The 22,825-nt window shown below is 40.6% G+C and overlaps 1 protein-coding gene across 1 annotated transcript in view; it reads left to right on the forward strand.

Annotated features, from left to right (window-relative positions):
* The window catches only part of ipo11 (importin 11), a 96,345-nt gene extending 83,172 nt beyond the window's left edge, over window positions 1–13,173 (forward strand). Inside the window, exon 30 of the mRNA XM_058069566.2 lies at window positions 12,324–13,173. Coding sequence (XP_057925549.2) covers window positions 12,324–12,488 — 165 coding nt within the window. The 3' untranslated portion in view covers window positions 12,489–13,173. The remainder of the gene's footprint in view (window positions 1–12,323) is intronic.
* Window positions 13,174–22,825: the final 9,652 nt, after the last annotated feature.

Below are 22,825 nucleotides of genomic sequence, written 5' to 3' on the forward strand. Positions count from 1 at the left end.
TAGTTGTACATAAAGAGTGATTTGATTCTGGTCCTTCATCTACAAGGGCATCAGCATCAAACACACAAAGAGAAGGACATGAAAGTCCTGATCCATAGGTACTGAAGACATGGGCCCAGTCAGTTGTACCTCTCTGGAAAAAAAACTCAGTCTCTTGTGGTTTGTACACAAACAGTTTATTGGACTTCAGAAACACTGCCCATATCTGATTAGCCGACATCATGAACAGTAGGAAAAACTAGTGTAGCATAAAAAGGAAAACTGCAAGATTTGCAATCCCTATATGAGACATGACCACACACGTGTCTTTCTCTTAGAGGGAAACTCATTCATTCATGCGCGGGGAGAACATGCAAACTCCACACAGAGATGGCCGAGGGTGGAATTGAACTCCGGTCTCCTAGCTGTGAGGCCTGCGTGCTAACCACTCAACCGCCGTGCAGCCCCACAACTTGTATATACAGTGCATCCGGAAAGTATTCACATCGCTTCACTTTTTCCACATTTTGTCATGTTACAGCCTCATTCCAAATTGTATTAATTTAATCTCTTACCTCAAAATTCTACACAAAATACTCCATTATGACAATGTGAAAAAGTTTTTTTTTTACTCTTTTTGAATTTATTAAAAATAGAAAACAAAAAAATCACATTTACATACTAAGTATTCACAGCCTTTGCCATGAAGCTCAAAATTGAGCTCAGGTGCATCTTTTTTCCACTGATCATCCTTGAGATCTTTCTACAGCTTAATTGGAGTCCACCTGCAGTAAATTCAGTTGATTGGGCATGATTTGGAAATATAATAACTGTCTATATAAGGTCCCACAGTTGACTGTGCATGTCAGAGCACAAACACCAAGCATGAAGTCAAAAGAACTGTCTGTAGACCTGCGAGACAGGATTGTCTTGAGGCACAAATCTGGGGAAGGATACAGAAAAATTTCTGCTGCTTTGAAGGTCCCAATGAGCACAGTGGCCTCCATTATTCGTAAATGGAAGACGTTTGGAACCACCAGGACTCTTCCTAGAGCTGGCCGGCCTTCTAAACTGAGCGATCAGGGAAGAAGGGCCTTAGTCAGGGAGGTGACCAAGGCCCCGATGGTCACTCTGTCAGAGCTCCAGCGTTCCTCTGTGGAGAGAGGAGAGCCTTCCAGAAGGACAACCATCTCTGCAGCAATCCACCAATCAGGCCTGTATGGTAGAGTGGCCAGACGAAAGCCACTCCTTAGTAAAAGGAACATGGCAGCCCGTCTGGAATTTGCCAAAAAGCACCTGAATGACTCTCAGACCATGAGAAACAAAATTCTCTGGTCTGATGAGACAAAGATTGAACTCTTTGGTGTGAATGCCAGGCGCCATGTTTGGAGGAAACCAGGCACTGCTCATCACCAGGCCAATACCATCCCTACAGTGAAGCATGGTGGTGGCAGCATCATGCTGTGGGGATGTTTTTCAGCAGCAGGAACTGGCAGACTAGTCAGGATAGAAGGAAAAATGAATGCAGCAATATATAGAGATATCCTGGATGAAAACCTGCTCCAGAGCGCTCTTGACCTCAGTAGACTGGTCATGTACCTTGACCATATAGACAGTAGACATTAGCACACAGCCAAGATCTCAAAAGATTGGCTTCAGAACCACTCCGTGAATGTCCTGGAGTGGCCCAGCCAGAGTCCAGACTTGAATCCGATCGAACATCTCTGGAGAGATCTGAAAATGGCTGTGCACAGACGTCTCCCATCCAACCTGATGGAGCTTGAGACTTATTGCAAAGAAGAATGGGCAAAACTTCCTAAAGATAGGTGTGCTAAACTTGTGGGATCATATTCAAAAAGACTTGAGGCTGTAATTGCTGCCAAAGGTGGATCAACAAAGTATTAAGCAAAGGCTGTGAATACTTATGTGAATGTGATTTTTTTGTTTTCTATTTTTAATCAATTCAAAAAAAGTAAAAAAAAAAAAACTTTTTCACATTGTCATAATGGAGTATTTTGTGTAGAATTTTGAGGTAAGAGATTAAATTAATACAATTTGGAATGAGGCTGTAACGTGACAAAATGTGTAAAAAGTGAAGCGCTGTGAATGCTTTCCGGATGCACTGTAAAACAATAAAACATTGTTGTTTTTTAGAGGACTCTATAGTCAAATTACTGTAGCTGTGTTCCATGACGTGCATCGTGAGCTCTCTCATTTTTCTCCCTTCAAAATGCACAGAAAACATTTTTTAAAAATGCAAGTCCACACAAAGTGTCAACCAAGTCCCCCATAAACATGGCATGCACCTTGTGGTGGTGTAGCAAGCGAATTGACTTTAGGACATTGGGTCAGTACACTATTTTTGGGGTGGGGGCAAGGACCCCACTGAAAACTATGAAAACTATGAAAAATTGAGTCGTGGTCTAGCCTTTAGCCTGATTGTCAGGCTCCCATTACAACCATGCTTCATTCTACGGTGGCCTCAACTCCATCTTTCTGGGGGAAACAAAACTGTGAATATGGGGGGATCGGCCGTTTTACTCATACCTTTGGCATATTAATCTCCCCCAGCTTGTAACTTTGTGTACAAGGTAAAATCCTGTGAGCTCATCAAATCATGTAAATTTTACATGAAAACATCAAAAACAGCATAATTCATATTTTGGATGTGTCCACGGTTTTGAAGGACATTTCTTGCAGAAAGTGGAGATACTCGAGGTAAAAATGTCATTATTAAATGTGTTTTCATTGAGTGGCAGCATATGTTGGACAGGACAATGCAGAAGAACACAGAAAATCTAATTATGTCAAAAAGCCAAAGGTGGCGACACAGCATTTTCATAGGACAGAATTGATATGCAAGTTCCAAAAAGGTGAAAAAATGGGAGCACATTTTATTGTGGCCATTTGCATTCACTCTCAAACGCCCTATTAAAAGTCACATTCCTTACAATTACAATGTCACCTGACCCAGGAAACTAATTATCGTGGCATTTTAAAATAAACAAAATGTCATCAGACCTGTGCGCCTCCAAGCAGATGGCATTCTCATTTTACAAAAGCTCAGTTATCCCCTTGACAAATAATAATAAACTACGTAGCGTTCCCTGGAGGCTTGTAATTGGAAAATGTGTAATTGGAACTCTTTTGTTCTTCATCCAGTCAGCTGACAGCAGTCTTTTTGGGGTTTTTTTTGTCCGTAAAACTCATATGCATACATTAGGGATTAGACCTCATAATCTTTTGGCACGGACGTAATGGATAAAAACGCTGGGAGCTTAAAATTGCCTGATCTTTTGCTGGAGCCCATCACTGGTTATCCTTCAGCTTGTGTGATTAAAAATAGTACTTAATTGAAATGTATCTTTTTGTATATATAGTATTTATTGAAAATATATACGTACATGTCTTGTATCTAGTATAATGCGTTATTATACTGTATGTGCATGCGTACTTATCAACTGTTTGAGAAGTTACGAAAATTACCTGGGATTTCCCTGTCACAGCCAACTTTACTTTTTAAAAAATAGAAATATAAACAATATGGGCGGCTCGGCGGTCTAGTGGTTAGCGCGCAGACCTCACAGCTAGGAGACCAGGTTTCAATTCCCACCCTCGGCCATCTCTGTGTGGAGTTTGCATGTTCTCCCCGTGCATGCGTGGGTTTTCTCCGGGTACTCCGGTTTCCTCCCACATTCCAAAAAACATGCTAGGTTAATTGGCCACTCCAAATTGTCCATAGGTATGAATGTGAGTGTGAATGGTTGTTTGTCTATATGTGCCCTGTGATTGGCTGGCCACCAGTCCAGGGTGTACCCCGCCTCTCGCCCGAAGACAGCTGGGCTCCAGCACCCCCGCGACGTGAGGAAAAAGCGGTAGTGAATGAATGAATAAACAAACAATATTTCAGTCTGAACTATGGTATGCGCTTTACATCCAGCCTCCCAGCGTCATCTGAGTGCATGATCATTGTTCATGCGGTCATTGGTCAGACCTACAGTACCTGTCAATCATCATAGTTTGCTTACACTGTGTTTCAAAACAAAATGAAAATACTTTTTTTTACATTGCCGCTCACTAGTTGCCATAATTTGATTGATTGATAGATTTAGGGTTATTCAAAAATATGATAAAACCAAACAAATGGCAAAAACAGAGTTATGTTTTAATGAGCCGTTACATTCCACCCCCTCGCCCCTTAGCCCATCCGTCACTCCTCTGTAGATATGTCGTCATACGAAATGACTTCCTGTGCGTTATCAATTCACTTTGGGATACAGAAAGCATTTATTATGAAGACTTTTGCGTTTTGTCGTGTTATTGCTCCCGGTCTCAGCAGACCGCTGCTATTAGCATAATGGGATTTTCTTGAATTTACAGACCTCTCTGACTGTTATTTTTGCCCTGGCAGACGTAAAGATTCCCCATCAGAATGAGTCTTCATCTCGGTCGCCATTTGATCATGTCAGTCCCTGCACTGTGTGGCAGAATTGCAAGTATGGTCTGCTGGTATATACCATTTTCAGAATTAACTAGCTCATATGTTGCCTGTAATTGCATTGCATACAATACCACAGTATGTGCTATACTGTGTCCTTGTTGTGAACCTTTTGTTGCTTCCCGCAATATCTTTCCTCGTGTCCCATTTCTATCTTAATGCAGCTATGTGCAATGGTACCATTTGGGTGCAAGAGCAATTTACAACAACACAATAATCATTTTACCTAAGGGTATCTATACTCTTAAAGGGGACCTGGGATGCTTTTTCCACATTTCTGACCGATAAATGCTGATAGAATGTTGTATTCTCGTGTTAAACGATGCCAAAGTTTCAGCTAATGAGGTTTGCGCATTTGGAAGTGAGCCCTGAATGAAGTTTGGGATGGCTCAAAACGCTCAGTTCCAGAGGGCGTTGCAAAACTGTTCTTTTGTGATGTCACAGAGGAGCGGGCTTCCAAGCTTTGCTTCCCTGCCCGTTCCCTAAGCTCTGCTTTGTTTATGAAACAAGCTCAGACAGAAGTTATTGTATTTGGTAATTCCCAGGGAGATAAAAATGTTTATCGGCATTTCATACAGGGCTGATTTTGTGAATATGAACGTGAAATATCCACCAAACTGTTGCTGAAGCCAGAAGCAGCATGCTCTCACTGGGAAATGTCGGACACACTGCATCCACGAGGTCCAGTGCACCAACAGACAGTTTAAGTCAGGGGTCTCCAGCCAGTATCTTATGAACTTTCAGTAAGTCCTAAATAAAATTTTAAATTAGCTCACTAAATTTTTATTTTAATTTAAAATTTAACTTAATTTAAATTTAAATTAGCCCACTAAAGACTTAATTCATTTATTATCAACTCCTATACCCACTATAATAGAAAGTGGGGTTCCTTTGTCGTTAGGAAGCACTTCGGGCATGTGACCAGTTACAGCGCAGTGGGTGTGCCCGGAGGCGGGCCGTGGGTGGAATAAATTAAAACAGACCATTTTGGGGGGAATCACAAATCCAAGGAAATACAGCTGGTGTAGTTACAGTTTCTGGAAGATCTAGACAGGTTTCTATGTGTGTTATTGTGTGTAGCTTCTCTATATGAGTCCACAACTTAATACAAAGGGTTGAAAAATTAGCATAATAGGTCCCCTTTAAGACGTGTTTTGCCATTGGCATTTTCTCATTGCACTAATGGAAGTAATTAAAATCTGATCTGATAATTTGGTAGGCACATTTTACCAAATGTGCCGCACGTGTCTCATTACAGTACAAACTAATCTCACATCGATTGTTTGCTTAAAGGAGAAATAAGTACATCCGAGTTGAAAATACCACTTTCTTCTAAAATTCCCTAGGGATCAGTAAAGCATTCCGTTTTCTGACGACGGGGCTTGTCAGGCTACACCGCCACAAAAATTTTGGACTAATTGGAATTTGCGGAGGATGGAGGGAGTTATTTAAACTGTTCACCTTGAATAATTGGCAGCAAAATTTGTTGGTACGCTTAATCTCACGCCTCACACTGGCTGTGCAGCCCATTAGCACAATAAAAAGAAAAAAGGTAGAAAACAAATGTACTGACTGCATGTGAACACTTACCTCAAAGCTATTTCCCCCCACAAAGGTCAACCATTCATTTGGCATTCTGGAGTGCATTTTCAATCAAAATAAGTAACCTTGCCACAGCAGGCATCTTTGTTAAATACAAGTCCAGTTCGATTGATGGAAGAAAAAAAAGGGCACACAATTATTTTGTTTTTTGCAGGTGGGATTATATCTTGTTGTCCTATGTAATTGTTTTTGCTTACATAGCCGGACCCATAAAGAAGGCCTAGTATGTGCGTGGTAATGATCATTTCCACCCAATACCAATTAGTAATCCCGTGTTACAGTTTGTGCGGCTTCATTTTCTTGGCAAATTACTGCAATCAAATTGTAATCCTCCCACTAAATGAAGAGACCATAAAGGAATCCCCAGGAAGAGAAATAGGGCAGTGGGGGGAATTTATTTGCACAATCTGTCTTGTTTAGACAGTCTTCCTTCATGTCTCACATTAGAACCAGCACCCAACTCCATTGATTTAGACAGGGACAGGGTCACTTAACGTAATGATTATGTTCAGCTTTTAGGGGATTGACTTCAATACGTCAAATCAGTGTAGCTTAATATATACACACCTTCAAACCAGTGACTTTTTTTTTCTGGAGCAGTTCCTGTAGCCGTGCTTCAATGGAAGCCACCAGTTAATTAAGTATCGGCGCGTTAAGACCATTTTCATTAGCGTGCCAATTTCAGGCTTTGAACTCAACATGATGCCAAGTCTAAATAAGACTGTATCTATGGCTGTGTTCGAAACTGCATACTAACTACTACATACTTCTATGCCCATACTATCCACACTCCATACTGCATACCCAATCCATCAGACGGTATGCAAAGCGTTTACACTACAGCATACTACATAATAACCCACAATGCATTGCGCTCCTACCCGAGCCGAAATCGGCAGGCTGAAGCTGATTTCAGTTTAGCTCTAAACTCTTTAAATGCATCACTTTATTGAGATTTTTTTTAAATCAGGCGAGAAAGTGGCCGTTTAGATCCCGAGTGTGCCATTTATTTGTTCAAATACCAACCGTTTACAATTTAGTTCGGACAAATTCGGCACAATTTTGAGCTAGCCGAAGTGAGCAACGCACTTCTGGTTATTTTCAAAAAATAAAACACCCCCTTACTTTTCTCATACAAAAAACTTTTTTTATTTTACTTTGAAAACAAGAAGCAAACCAACTCACAATATATCCTGCTTGACACCGCCGTTTGGTCCATCCTGCTGCTCAGTGTTCAGCCAACATTTTTTTTTTTCGCGGTCACGTCACGATGCATCCTGGGTAATTTGAGTGTGAGTAGTAGTAGTAAGCTGATGATACATACTCAACATTTCTGGCGAAAGCAGTATGCATCCGGGAACTTCTCGCATACTCAAAAACCGCATACTGCCAGTGTAGACACACTGCATAATCTAAAAAGTTAGTATGAGTAGTTGGTAAGTATGCAGTTTCGAACACAGCCTATGACTTGGACAGTGACTCAAGCAATATTGTTCAGTTCGGCTCACTGTGGTATGGTTTGGAAAGGAAAACCTCAATCACACATGCATTTTCCCGCCTGGGTGTGTAGGAAGAATGTTTGCATGTTGCACCGGACATTTATTCATTTTTCATGCAGGAAGAATTCATTATTTTTTAACTGATGTAGGTCTAGTTCCTCCACTAGCATTACCATATCACTGAGTACAAAAGAATTGTGCAGAACTGATCAGTAGTTTTAGTACCGTTAATAACTTGATAATACCAAACTGAATTCCTGTAATTCATGGTAAATAGAACCTAACACTATGCATTATTACCAATCAAACGGTTGTTTTTGCTCTTAGTGTTTTCAATTTCCAGGAATTTTGCACGAGATCTCAGGATCTCTTTGCCGTATCTGTGTGTCATCAATAAAATACACCTGCCACCACACCATACCATACCATAAGTCCACTGCTACCATGGCCCACTTCATCTGCAAGACAGCACAGCATATCACCCATTGGGCATGTTTGGGATTCTCCGGTTCAGCGGATACCGACACCACCCCAGTACAGTTACAATGCACCATCTGTTGTCACAACCCACCTAATTTATCTTCTCCTTTTCAAAGACTTGAAGTCCACTTGGTATTTATCAGTAAAGCCCAACAGGGGCATGTCACGCCCTGCATCATTTCTTCTCATCCCAAAGTCTCTTTTGAGGCCAGCTTTGTGCCTACCATCATATTGCAGTCCTTATTGCCATGCAGATTGCCTTGTGCGTCCCGACCATCACTTGTGCATGTTTCATCTCCCTTGCTTCACCCCACTTGCCACCCTTCACAAAAGGGTAGAACACTTATTGTTTCATGTTCAGCTCATCTTTTCCTCTCGCCGTTGTCTTGCTTTAGTTACGCTGCATTTTATTCTTGTATTAAGAAACCCTGTTTATTTTACTATCTTCCTGTTTGCCATTCTCCAAAAATTGCTTTGGCTGCTTGCCTAATGTCACATCACCAAACGATGTTTCCAATATAGTAGACAAAATAAGAGTAAATAAGCCATTTAAGACGTAAATTAAGATTCTGCTCGAGCAGCGTGTGTTCCCTAGGGAACCTTTGTTACAAGGCTGTGATTCACCTGAGGACATTGGCGCCACCTGTTGCTTCGCATGTATGAACACACCCCCCTCCCCCATAGAAGAGGAAACATTTTTTTCCCTCCCTAGCACAAATTCGAGACCAATATCTCCATGGCAGTAAAAAGACTTCCAAGAATGTGATGCTAATGCTCCTCTAATCAATGCCTGCTTTATTAAGATTGTAATGAAAGGTCCCCCGGGCATTTATGAGATATTGCATTCACAGAAAGTAGACAGGTGACCTTGACATTTTTGGCCAAAAAAATATCCAATCAGCTCCTCGTGAAGTGAAATTTGAGTATATTCTCTCAAGGGGCTGTTGAGATGTTCCATTTAACAGGCTAGGACTACCATAAAACCACATCTCTAACTGGTGCAGAGTAGATTTAAATTTATTGATAATCACTGCACAGATTTACCACATGGGGTTTTGATGGTGTTGTCAACAGTCACAACACAGTGTGTGTGCTAAAGAGCGTACACACGCGTGCTCTCACGTAATGAGCTGCGTGGCTGTCTGATGAATTCAAGCGTAAAGCGAAGAAGTGTCGTGTGCGAGTGGTTGCTGACAGCGTGAGGTTCAGTGGATTACACGGCAGGCAGATGTTAATTCTATTAGCAAATTTTGACACGACATCTGCGACCCGGGAGAGCTGTAAAACCTCTGCTAGGACGCCACGAGATTGTAGCGCACGGCACTTAAGTTGTCACTTTTGATGAAGAGTCCCATATCATTCACAATTAGTGATTCTCAACGCACACTTTGTCAACTCCCTTATGTAAGATATCATAAATATATGAAGTGTCACTCAGTGACTAACCCACTGAGAATAGACCCGAAGAGATTACGCCTGAGCTATATAATGATGAATCAATTAATGAATACACTGCAGCCTTTAAAACTGCTGATTCTTAACACACCAGCTAAACTGTACTGTTGCGTATTACAGTTGAAATATATTTTACAATAAAAATGAAATGTAAACACACATTTGAGCTATTTTGTTGCACATGTGACCGGTTGTTGGAGTTGTTAAATGCTACTTACCAGATGGAAGGAACAGGAGTACTACAGGAGTCCAAGAGGGTCTAACAGGGGTACGATCCCCTTTCAGGTAGTCTAATTGTCCTGCTTAACTTAACTAAGAAAATACATTCAGTGTCCAGGTTGCAGGGGTCCTCAGCTATTTGTGTGACAACAAAAGAGCAACATTTTTCAGTGACACTTTAAAAGGTTAGTACGTATCCCATGAATATGATATCCACTTCCTGGTGAGACAAAAACAAGCTTCCAACTAACTGCATTGCTTGTTTGTTTTTAAACAAAATGTAACTGTGGTAAAAAGTCTGCAAAACTGCGGCCCGCGAGTCACATCAAGCCTGCCGAGCATCTTAACGTTTCACATCAAAGCATGACTTTCAGGGCTATAGGGGCACGCTTGAGTCAGACGTAATCTGTAGTTTGTACAAAAAAGTAATCCACACATCAACACAAACGCACATGTAGTAAAATGTTAAAGAGGATTGCAGTCGTAGTGATGCAACAAATCCACATACATTTTTTTTGTGTGTCATCAAGCTTGCCAACACAGATGGCCAAGAATATCGACACACTCGTCAGTCATTGTTCTCAAAGTAATGATGCTGGTTAGACGACAGCTTTTCTCATTAAGCCACTCCAAGCAGCCACTGTTCAGTAGTTTGATTGCACGGTAATGGCAGCAAACTAATGAGCAGTACAAGTGTCATGATTGTCTTGGGACCCAAGAGTTGCCATTTACAATGCTGTTTCTCTCCCAAGGGCTCCACATTGCTCCACATTCTTTGTGTACCCCCCCCCCCCCCCCCATCCGTTAATGGACATCTACAGCGGGTACAATTGCAACTTCTGCTGATTAAGGTGATCAAAGCGTGTTGCTCACAGTTCGTGTGGTTGTGTACGCTGACCTGATTTCAAGAGGTAGGGCTGTGAAAAAACAACGTGATAATTAGTCTGTGCGGAAGAAAGGAGTCATCACAGGGCAGGACGTAAATGCTTGTCAAGCTTATTTGTAAGTCATTCTATGGTTATTTAATGTTGTTTACACAAAGGTTGCATGAGTTTTACAAAAAGGCTACAAGCATGTTATACAATCAGCACACCAGCAGTCTTTTGTAATTCAGTTTTCAAACCTTTCTCTGTTTCTGTTTTCCATTTTTTTCACACATTAATAAATGCATTTTCATAGCTGTTCTATTCATATTTCGTTTTTTCGCTGCTATTGTCAGTGCTGCCTTCAGCGCATGATAAAGGGCAGCGGCTGAAAAAACTGAAATATATTTTTTAGTACTGTGTTGAATGTAAAGGTCAAAACAGGAAATGACACTGCATCTCTGCTTTCTTCCTCGTTTGTCAGTAGCGTCTCCACCATATTGTAGGTTTTGTGTTATCCACTACACATGAATGAATCCGATTACAAATTCTATTTCTGGCAAGGAAACCTGCATTGTTGTCTCTGTGCAAAACTTTGTATAATGTTACACTATATTATGGTAGAATAGCATTCCACCTTGTTTGAGGCCCGTTCTGAATGACCCAAAGTGTCATTTGGCCACAATTGCTTTCCTACGAATCCACTGCCATCTTGCCTCAGTTCTACTTGCCTCATTTTGGGACTGTCACTTTGTGTGTGTTGTTTTTTTTAATTCAAAATAACACGGACGGAAGTGGAGACAACAGAGTTGGTTCAATTTAGGGCCATCATTTTTTTACATCAAGCTTGCACGAAAGATGACACATTTTATTCACGAGGAAACTGAAGGTGGTAAGGAAATGGGCCACTGCGGCAAAGTAAGAGACCGTGGGGTCCTCATTCAAAGAGGACCTATTATGCTTTTTCCACTTTTCTGACCTATAAATGTTTTTAGAACGTTATATTCTCGTGTTAAATAATGCCAAAGTTTCAGAAAATGAGGTTTGCACATTTGAAAGTGAGCCTGAAAGAAGTTTGCCAGGGTACGATTTCCCCATGTTTATTTGGTGTAAGTAAGCTGTCTGTGTAGCATTATACACAGCGTGCATACAGGGAGCATCTTACCTGCATGCATGCAAATTCCAAGCTCACCCATGTCTGGAACATGATTAGTCCCTGCATAAAACATGTAATGACCACATTTCCACTACCGATGTTGTGCTAAGATTGTCTGCACTTAACGCTCTCATGTCCACCAAGTGTGTCCAATGAGTGCGCCTCCTCCTGGCTGGGCATGCCCAGAACACCTCACCGGGGGGGAGGAACATGGTGACAAACGGTGGCAAAATGGTGGCTTTGCATGTTTCGTCGTGCTACTGTGTCTAACGTTCCTGAGACACTTCTTACGGACTGCAAAGTCTGTAACCAGATTGTTCCCATCTATACTAAACAAGCCCAAGTGAATCTACACTGGCGATTTCAACTATGCTGGTGCATCTTTCATTTTAACTTCACCACCAGAGTCCACCATAGTGCATGTGAAGATTATTGATAATCTATCGTAGGGTTAAATATTGCAATTGCTCGATAACCACCTTGACTTTGGATGTGGTTTGCATACTTGTTCATGTTCTCTTTCATGAAACTATTTTTCTTTGTCTCCCCCATCTCTTCTTGTGATATCACAGTTGGCCCTGGAGGACCCGGTGCACAGTGTCTCGCTCCATCAATTTGTCTACGAGAAGCTGAAGGCTCAGCAGACCCTGATGGGGGACCAGGGCTTCAGCAGCCTCATGGAAACGGTGGACACTGAGCTCGTCAGGCAGCTCCAAGAGTTCCTGCAGGGCTTCTGAACGACACAGTCCCTCACCACCTCACACAAACATCTTTGCTCTTCATTCTCAGCCCCCCACGTGTGGGTTGCTAATCCAAATCTTCCCAACCCATGCTATGCCTTATCTTTATTCAGAACTAGCCTTGTCGACTCCTGTCTGCTAACACTCCCACGCGCCTCATCATGAACCTAGATTGATTCATATCCCCTTTTTTAATTCACATAAGCTTTATTTTAAGAGTTGTGTAAAACACAAACATCAGTATAACCTCACTTCAGCTTCCACCTATCTCTTGGAGTTACTTTGTTTTTGTTTTTTTGCCTAGTTTTGACATGGAATGGATAGAATATTTGGGGGGAGGTCGAGGTGTATGAAGCAAAAATCTTACTTTGCCAGGGACTACACAACAGAATCGTCTACAGATGGTAGTGCCCACGTGGAGAAAAAGAAACCGAAGGACCTAAATCAGTGTTTACAAGATATATTAAAAAAAAAAAAAAAAAAAAAAAATGTAATTTTGTATGTATGTAAAATATGGACAATATCCTGCATGTGGCGATTCTTTTACGTTTTAGTTTGTTTTTTCTTTTTTTCCCCTCTCCCATGTTTTAAAGTGACCATGTTGTCATAACCAGAGGTCAAGTAACTACTGAGTATGTTATAAAGTTAGTCATTTTTTAAGCCATTTAAGACTGCAAAACCACATTATATATATATATATATATATATATATATATAAATATATATATATATATATATATATACACAAACATATATATGTATATATATACACACACACGTGTATATATATATATATATATATATATATATATATATATACACACAAACATATATATGTATATATATACACACACACACGTGTGTGTATATATATATATATATATATATATATATATATATATATATATATATATATATATATATGTGTGTATATATATATGTATATATGTACTGCTGCTAAATGAGGGCGTGTGAAAGCACTTTAATAACCAAAAAAAAAAAAGTTTAGCAACTTATCATTGCTACATGTTCTCACAAGTACTTCAAAGGCCGTAAACAGCAGCAGCATGCAGCACAGGCTGTATAAATGTCTTTAATTCAACAGTATTTCTTCACAATGATGTGTACTCACAACCATTGATTTGACCAGCGATATTGAGGCACTATTTGATTTCATTATGGAAGTAATATTCTATTATTTTCATCAGTGTTCACAATACAAAATAAGCGAGGACTGAACATATTGTGATAGGAATTGGTTTCTTTGGTTTGGCTTTAAAGTTGAGGGATGATGATGATGATGATGATTCTCCATAATTTCTTCAGTTTCACTCTGACCAGTCTTCGTAGGAAGGAGTAGGAGTCCGCCTCATGGCCTTATTTAGCTCGTCGGCCTTACCTGTCATGAAAACTTTTTCTTTTGAGTTCCTTAAATAGATAGACACTAGCTGATCTCTGTATAGTTGTATCCTGTTTTTAGGACACTGTTTTTTCAACCCAACACAGTAGTTTTGCTTTTGGTTTATGTGTATGTTTTGATGGGGAGGCAACAACAAATATTTTTTCTTTAACCACACAGCCTTCAATAAAATGCAGTAATCAGCCAAAAGTGAAAAGTTCCATGATTGAATAAAATAAACATGTTGTGCGGAAGCTTTGTTGTGGTTATACAGTAACTGGGAATTTCATCATCATCCAACTGCATTATCATTTTTGATTCATCTTTAGGAGGGTTCAAAGGAGGGATTAGGAGGGTTTTGGAGGGTTGAAGGGTGTTTCGATACTCTTTTCTCCCTTAAAACCAATCCGATGTGGGTCAAGTACCATAAATTCCAGACTATTGAGCCACTAAAATTGTCAGAAGCTCTAGTAGTTCTACACTTGATCAAACTTACTTAAGATTTGTCTGATCAAAACACAATCGCTGCATAAGACTTCCTGAACCTGCTCTCTTAAGCATCATGGGAACTGCAATTTATTGAACCATAAATTAGCCATGCAGGGGTCAAAGTGTTTGTGTGGGGGTGAGGGGGCTTATAGCCCGGGATTTACGGTAATATGCTTAACAGGGAAGTATGCACTACAGTGGTACCTTGGTTTTTGTGATTCATTACTTTTGAAAACCGAAACATCTGAAAACAAAGACAATTTTTTCCATTGGAAATCATGTAAATCCACTTCCTCTGTTCTAGACACCCAAATATCTGAACATATTTTTATTATATAGCATTATTCTAGTTTTACATGCTGAAAACAACGCTAAATCCCAAATAAAATGAAGTTTTTGTCACCTTTTTCAAGAAATTTCTGTCAGTTGCAACTTGTTTTGGCCCCATGTTGGGTTAGTGGTGATGACAATGCATACCCAAGAGTGAACAATGTGCGTCCTGCGTACAATGTCCTACACTAGATGTACACAGTACTTGACTTAGGTGTAAAGAAGTTGCGTGGAAGGGTGGCACTTGCCAATGCCCGCCATTTTTTTTGTAAATTGTGTGGCAAGCAAAAATTTTGGTTGATAACCCAAAAACCCGGGTGGACGTTAACCAAGGCGCCACTCGAATTTCACCCGAAACTAGACTATTTTGTAAGTACTCTTTTATACTCTTTTGTAAGTAACAAATTAAAAAAACAATAAACAATCCTTCTGTGCTTTGTGTTATGGTTGACAAGGTAAGTAGTGTTTAGTGTCAGTCTCATATCTATTATTACCAATATTTCCACTTGTTTCTTTTTCGTTGTGGTCGTACTAATTTAATAGTTTGATGTAGAGTCATTCGACAATTTGACAAATACATCTACTCTTCTAATTATGTCCTGTTTTTTCCAAAATGCTCCATTTTGATTGCCACAAAGTACTAATTTAACAAAGGATTTTTTTAAGTTTTTGCAATCATGTCGAACTGTACTGAATGTGGTTCTGTAACATTTGCCTTTGTGTCGCTCCAGGATGATGATGATGTTTGCATTGTACCCATTAGGTTCCTAAAACAAAAATGCTTTTCAACAAAAGTGCATCTTCTAACTTTTGCCTTCCTTTTCCATGACAAAGATAAGTTACCATGCAGGCGATAGTGGCCGGCCCCTGCCAATTTGTCTTATGTACTCTCAGACATTGGCCTCTTATGTGATTTATAGAGTGCAAAGGGACTATTAAGGATTCCACACACCTTCACAGACAACACTTCTAATTCAAGAGAGTCAGTCATTTTTCTTGCTGTAGTCCTTGGAGAGCCACAGGTATCACCCACTAGACCAGCCCACCGCACGCCATACTACTATCGTGGTTCATTTGTGGCCTTCATTGAATTTATTACACACTTCTCCATTAGACAGCAGCATGTTCATCTCACCAGAATGTAGGATGGCTGTTAATATTCTTATTTAAACACCTCTGGCTATGAATACAGAGTGAGCCTTTTGGATATTTCATCTAAATCAAGAGTACTTTGCAGTTGAAATCACAGGGTTTTGTTGTCAAACTTGAGCGCTGACATTCTTGATAAAGCAGGCCTGAAACCGTCCAATCGTCTGAACGGCGTATGATTGATTTTCTGTCACTGGACAAGATAAAAAAAAGCAGCTGTCCATGCTGTTATTATATCTAGAGGCTTTGGCAGCCATCCTATTGAACCGGTGCGTTTGAGCCTGTATTTGAGGTCAACCCCCCCCCCCCCAATGCTCCCCCCCCCCCAATGTTCTTTTAAATGCCTTTTGTCCTATAGTATAGTTCACTCGTGCTGCGTTCATGTGCATTAACATCACCAAGACCACATCAATCTGTGGTAGGCACCGTTATTGGGTTGTGGGCACCTAGAAAAAGCTATATGACCTTTGCTTCATGTGTTTTGTGACAATTAATCTGTCAATGTGTTTTGCAGCCGGACTCTGACAGTGACAGCACGACACCAGGCCGTTATACAATCACCGCATGGCCGTATGTCACTATATTTCTTACCTGACAGGATAAAAGCTAATTGCCGCACCGGAGCAGCCATGATTCATGACTTTGGTTTGGGTAAGTGTTGCATGAATACTGGAGAATTATCAAGTCCCATAAGCGTTTTTATTCGCTAGAGTGCAATTCTTCTACACCGCATGTAATGAGATAATTAGTCATGTTTTTAGAACATTTCATTAATAGTAAAATGCATGTGTGTAACGGGGTATTATGAGAATTTGAAATTGTTGGAAATAAGTTGGTCATTATTTCAAATGGATTTAATGGCAGAAAACAATATATTTTTTATTACTACTATTATTAATTTATTTTTAAGTTCGTCTATTTTATTATTTTTAGGTAATTTGTCATGTTTTAGGTGGGATAATATATGACAATATGTTGGAATCCACAAATGAAATTTTGACGACATTGGACTCTTCTGCACTCTGTGTATGCTAGCGGCCCCGCCTCCACCCACCGAGACAGAGACTCTCACCGCCAAATGGACTAATGCCATTCGTGCCACGGTGCTGAAACCAATGCACAGAGTGAACTCTCTTCCTGTCTGTTTGGAGTTGGGAGACGAGGAAAACAGACACACATGGCAATATACTGAAAATTATCAAGTTGATTTTCGTGGGTGATTAATTATTAATTTATTGCCACCCCTATTAGTTAATTATGTTATTTCAAATTAATTTGCCAGTAGATAATTACATTTTTATTCCATGGGAAGGAGGAAAAAAACCTCTTCAGTGGTTTTAAATTTCTTTATTATATTTTAACTTCATTTTGATAATATATTTAATACTTATTGCATATAAATATTGTTTTTATATTTTCCCCCCTAAAAAGTTATTCCCACAAGGAAATTTTAACTCTACAAAGAAAACTGAAATATTATTAGTATGAATTTTATTTTTAAGTTAATTTAATTTATTTCTGATTTTATAGTTTACTACTTTTTTATTTTCAGATAAAATTACAATTGTTAAAGGGCTTGTAGAGACTCTGAGCTAAACCTTGTCCCATTGAAATGCACTCCAACTGTTATCTATCATTATTTAGCTTCATACTGTAATGCAATATTGAAAATGAGTCTGTTTTCGGTGTGAAATGCTCTCACAACAACATCCTCGTGTCTGCTGCAGCCGGTTTAGGCAGCAAAGTTCATAGCTGCAGCTGCATAAGAATATTACATCAAGCATTCATGTCAAGACCCGGGAAAAATAAAATGTTATTCTTGAGAGGACAAAAGACGGGCAAAGAATTGACATGCCACATCTACTTTTCCTCAACTTGTGTTTTTATTCTCGCTGCTGGTTTGTTCAGAACAATCGAGTCTTTGCAGTCTCCTGTTGCAGTGTCGGCGTGTTAGTCTTACAATGTTCCAAATGCTCAGCACTTGTCAGATGTTGTAATTGGAACAGATTTTTCCAGCTGGCATTGTTCCAATGAGACTATATGACGCTGTAGGCTGTTCTGTAGGATAAAGGTGTATCTTCACTACATTTAATTGCTCTGCATTGACCCCCTCGGCTTAATTAGAGGCTACACGCTTCCATGGCAGAAATAATTAGAATGGTTGCCTCCAGCACATAAAACACAAATATAAAGGTATTCTGGGCATTTCTGAGGAAAAAAACGTACGCCCCTCACTTCTTTTCATCAAGACAATAAAGGGAGCGCTTGCTTATTCTTTCTAATTTCCGCTTTAGCCGGAAAGAGAAATGTCAATTCATGTCCACACACCCCTGACCCTTTCGCAATAACAATTAGTCCTGTTTTTCACCTTTCGCTGCAGGAAATTAGATATTGAGGAAGTAGTCAGTCTTCATTTGTATTGACAGGTCTTTATGGAATTACGAGCCCCCAGGAGACGCTTTGGGGGGAAATAATTTTGATTGACAGAGTTTGTGATGTCCATAACTAAATTTGGGGTGTTTAGCAAGATATCGAAAATGTTTAATATTTATCTTTTAACCCATCAAAATGATCCCCCCTCCCCATGCCCTATGTTTTATTTATTTTCTATTTACTCTTCTTATGTCTACAATATGGGCTGCGCACCGTGCAAGTGGTTAGCACACAGGCCACACAGCTAGGAGACCCGAGTTCGATTCCACCCTCGGGCATCTCTGTGTGGAGTTATCATATTCTCCCTGTGCATGCGTGGGTTTTTTCCGGGTACTCCGGTTTCCTCCCACATTCCAAAAACATGCTAGGTTAATTGGCAACTCCAAATTGTCCATAGGTATGAATTCATAGGTGTGCCCTGTGATTGGCTGGCGTCCAGTCCAGTCAGGCGTGTACCCCGCCTCTCGCCTGAGGACAGCTGGGATAGGCTCCAGCATGCGGTAGAAAATGAATGAATGAATGTCCACAATATTGGATAATACGAGTGTAAATGTGACTATAGGGGTGTTAGTTCATATCTAGATGGCTCTAATAATGTTTAAAAAATAATAATTTGGAGGGTCATCAACTGGTTTTCTATGCTTTAACTATTTGGGGTTAAATGTGCACATTTTAGACTAATAATAGGCTGCATTCAACCACAAAACAGTATGATGTATTTACCATAGTTATTTTTGGAAAGCCGTGATAAATGTGAAGCTGTGGAATTTGAACAGTGAAGTGGCAAGGGACCACTGTAGAGAGTGAATTTTTTGCCCAGTGAACAAGAAAGTATCTTTAGTAGGAGTTGGTAGCATTTAGAAGGCGATCCACACGCCCGCTATCAGCCTGAGCTGTTAATCGAAGGCAGGATGTATCCACGCTTTTGGGTTGCTCACACCAAATTGCGACCCGACCTTCCGAATGTTCACAGCAGAAATAGGCACTCGTCTGACCTGGATGTGTTTCCCCAATCTTCTGTCCTGTGTGAGATATGGCCTCAATTTCACCGTTTTTAGCTTACCGAAGTGGGCTTCTGCTTCCGTGGGTTAAAGATTCAAGGTTGCGTGCGTGTGAAAATCCCTGTAGGCGGTGAAACCAGGCCAGAGCTTCTGGCCAAAACAAACATTCAAAGTCACCGCAATTTCTAAACAACTTGGTTGGAATGCATCAAGTTGCCATCAGGTGTTTTCCTGATTAACCTGCAAGGTAGTGAGATGAATTGGGACCAGACGGGGGGGCATAAAAGTATATACATAATGAGTGATAGTGCTCGTTATCTTAAAAATGTATTTCTATCATCGATTTGATTGGATGGACACATAACTCCTAATGAATAATCATTTATTTGAATTGAGCACAGACGGCAATGTGGTCCAATCAGTAGATGAATTCGTACCTGTGAGTTGACTTTAGTGCTGGGTGTCGGTCTTATCACACAACCTGACATCATAGTACTAACGGGTGGAATTCTGTAAGAGAAATAATCCTAAAGTAAATCTGGCCTAATCCCCTGAAATGGAAAGGAATGGTTGATAAGCAGCAGCACACAACAGCCGACAGATAAGACCTGCGTCTAATACGGCCTGCAACATGCCTTTATCAGTGGCATGATGAATCTAAAACGTCCGCTTATCGGTTGTTCTCCATTTAAAGGCACTCAGCGAAGGCGAATGAAGAAGAAAGGGGGTGGGTTGAATGTGAAGGACGCAGAATTCCTGACTCTGCTTTTTGAAGGTCTCGTCTTTGTTCACACTGTCGTGCATTCATGTAAATACCTCTATGAGAAGCTATTAACCATATAAGCTAACATGTATAATAATCGTCAAATTGATGCCTATTTCTGCATTATATTTCTAATATTGTGCTTTGATACTCATCAGCTAGTGAACGTATTGGTTGTAATTGTCTCAATGGCATCCACGAAAAGGCACAAAGCCTATTTGGCAACAGGCTTTGTCGTTTAACCGCCGGTGCTGATGGGCTCTTTGATGAAGGTTGTAATAATAACAATAATAATAATTCTAACTACACAGTCGGCCTTTTGAGGTGCTTGACAGTGTGTGTTTTCCAGGGTCACCCATGGGAGTAAAATCACCAGGACACACATTCTTTGTGTCTACATTGTTTGTCTCTCTCGTGCTCTGCTGGTGGCTGATTGGTGGCTGGCGGGTTTTTATTTGTTATTTTTTTAAGAACAGGACAACAGCATGTGGTCCGTTTGGAGAGATGACTTGATTAGTGACGTTTTTAACCTTAAAATTGAATGTCAGAAGTAGACATAGAAAACATAGTCTTTAAATGGGGCTGGGGGGGGGCAGAGCTCAAGTGGCCACTACACACCAATAGGGACCTTATTGGTGACACCTATAGGCGCCGGACTCCTAATATAAATGTGCTAACAGTGATTCTGTCTACCTGTCTGGCCTTACCCAAACCGACTCTGTTAAATATTAAAAATATTTCACAATCTAGTCAAAGTTTGTTGGTAGAGATGCACTCTACATTGACCTTCGCGAGCTAGCATCCCACTCTTCATAATAATCACATTTAATCAGGGATGGGTGCCCAATTTGGTTGTCCCAGAACCTGAAGGATCGTAGAATCGTATCAGATGCGGTACAGTACACCAAGTCTTTCATTGGCAGGGTCCAGAAGCTGGTAGGATGGCATGTTCGTCCGTGTCTTGATGTTCTCTGTCCAATTCATTCTAGGGCAGCCTAGTCTTCATTTTTCTTCTACAGATCCTTGAAGGAAGGCTTGATGTTGATCATGAAAACTAAGGGAACCCATCTTAAAGTCCAACCTGTCATGGGGGAGGATCACTCTTATTTTTATCCATGATGATGGCATGAGAGTAGAAGAAGCATCATGTGTTCAACAGCTGCTGCCAATATCGACGTATAATTGGACAATATAGAATACCGGTAAGAAAGCCAATACCCGCATTATCCTCACCATCGCTACGGTTTGATCATGCGGTTCATGTTGCCATGTTAATATAGGAGTCAGCGTTATCATGCACCTGCTTTGGCGTGTGACGTAAACAACCCTCTCCTCCCACCGAGTATGTCAGACTGGGTGACTTGTAATAAAGAAGGGATTAATGGGCACCTCACAGGTTCAGACACCTTTCTGAAACCCCATGCTTGCTTATAGCTTTAATTCTGTTGTAGGATTTGAACAGTGACAGGATTTACTCGTCAAATGCTGGCCCCCTTGGCGTAGCCACCTGCTTCATAGACATGTCACGCAGTGGGTATGGCATCACGCTTCAGTATACAGCGTTTGCAAATGATAGACTCGACTCTCAACTCATTATCATTGTTTGTCATGCAGCAACGGGGGATTACGGCAGGTTTCTGCTATCTCCCTCTGCCTAATGTTCCCTCCAGAGATGTTCTTTCCTTCAAGGATCCAACATGTTCTCTCGCAAACAAAAGAATGTCGGAAGACTATATTTGGTCATTTGCTACTGTGCTTGACGGCGCTATCTCACGTATGAAATGCTGCAAAGAGTCATGGGCCACAGACTCATGCACCCCACTGAACTATGACATTTGAAATGATGGAAACTTTTAATCAAGTTTATTGGTCCGTGGGGGATATTTCTCAGTGAGTAATCATGGAGTGATCTATGCAGACCCTCCAAATGTTAACTGGTCTGCAAGCAGCAGACTGGAACATTCAGTTTGGACTTAGGGTACATTCATGGTGCTTGGCGCTGGCCAAGTTGCTACGAATAGGAGGTCCAGCACAATCGGGCAAGAGCAAACGATGTCAGTAGCCACGTTTATATGAGGAGTTTTTCTCTTTCTGAATGGAATCTTTCCGAATTACTTTTCAGAAAACAATGGTATACATGGAAAGGAATATTCCAATCTCTTGTCTACATGCGCCGCTATAATCCAACAGAATAGTCAATGGGGCATGCGCAGTAAAGCGTAAACACCAACATCACGTGATAATGACTTCCCCGAGTTTTTCTTTCATTTGTTGGAATAACTCCGTATTGACAGTTTTTCGTTCGTCCAGTCTTGAAATTTAGTTTGGATCAAAAACAAACTTTCCACAGCAGTCCAGTGCCGATTGCTCACCTCCATTTTTAAAACTGAAGAACGTCTTCAGCTGCGTGTTACGTCATTTATGAGCATGCGCTGAAAGAACACATCCGGGATAAAATTTAAACAGGAAAAGATAAAATTCAATCTTGCTATTCATTCATTCATTCATTTTCTACCGCTTATCCTCACAAGGGTCGGGGGTGCTGGAGCCTATCCCAGCTGTCTTCGGGCGAGAGGCGGGGTACACCCTGGACTGGTGGCCAGCCAATCACAGGGCACATATAGACAAACAACCATTCACACTCACATTCTTACCTATGGACAATTTGGAGTGGCCAATTAACCTAGCATGTTTTTGGAATGTGGGAGGAAACCGGAGTACCCGGAGAAAACCCACACATGCACGGGGAGAACATGCAAACTCCACACAG

This window comes from Doryrhamphus excisus, linkage group LG3, assembly GCF_037039965.1.
Source record: "Doryrhamphus excisus strain RoL-2023G ecotype Guam linkage group LG3, RoL_Dexc_Guam_v1.1, whole genome shotgun sequence".
In the NCBI taxonomy this organism is placed as follows: Eukaryota; Metazoa; Chordata; class Actinopteri; order Syngnathiformes; family Syngnathidae; genus Doryrhamphus; species Doryrhamphus excisus.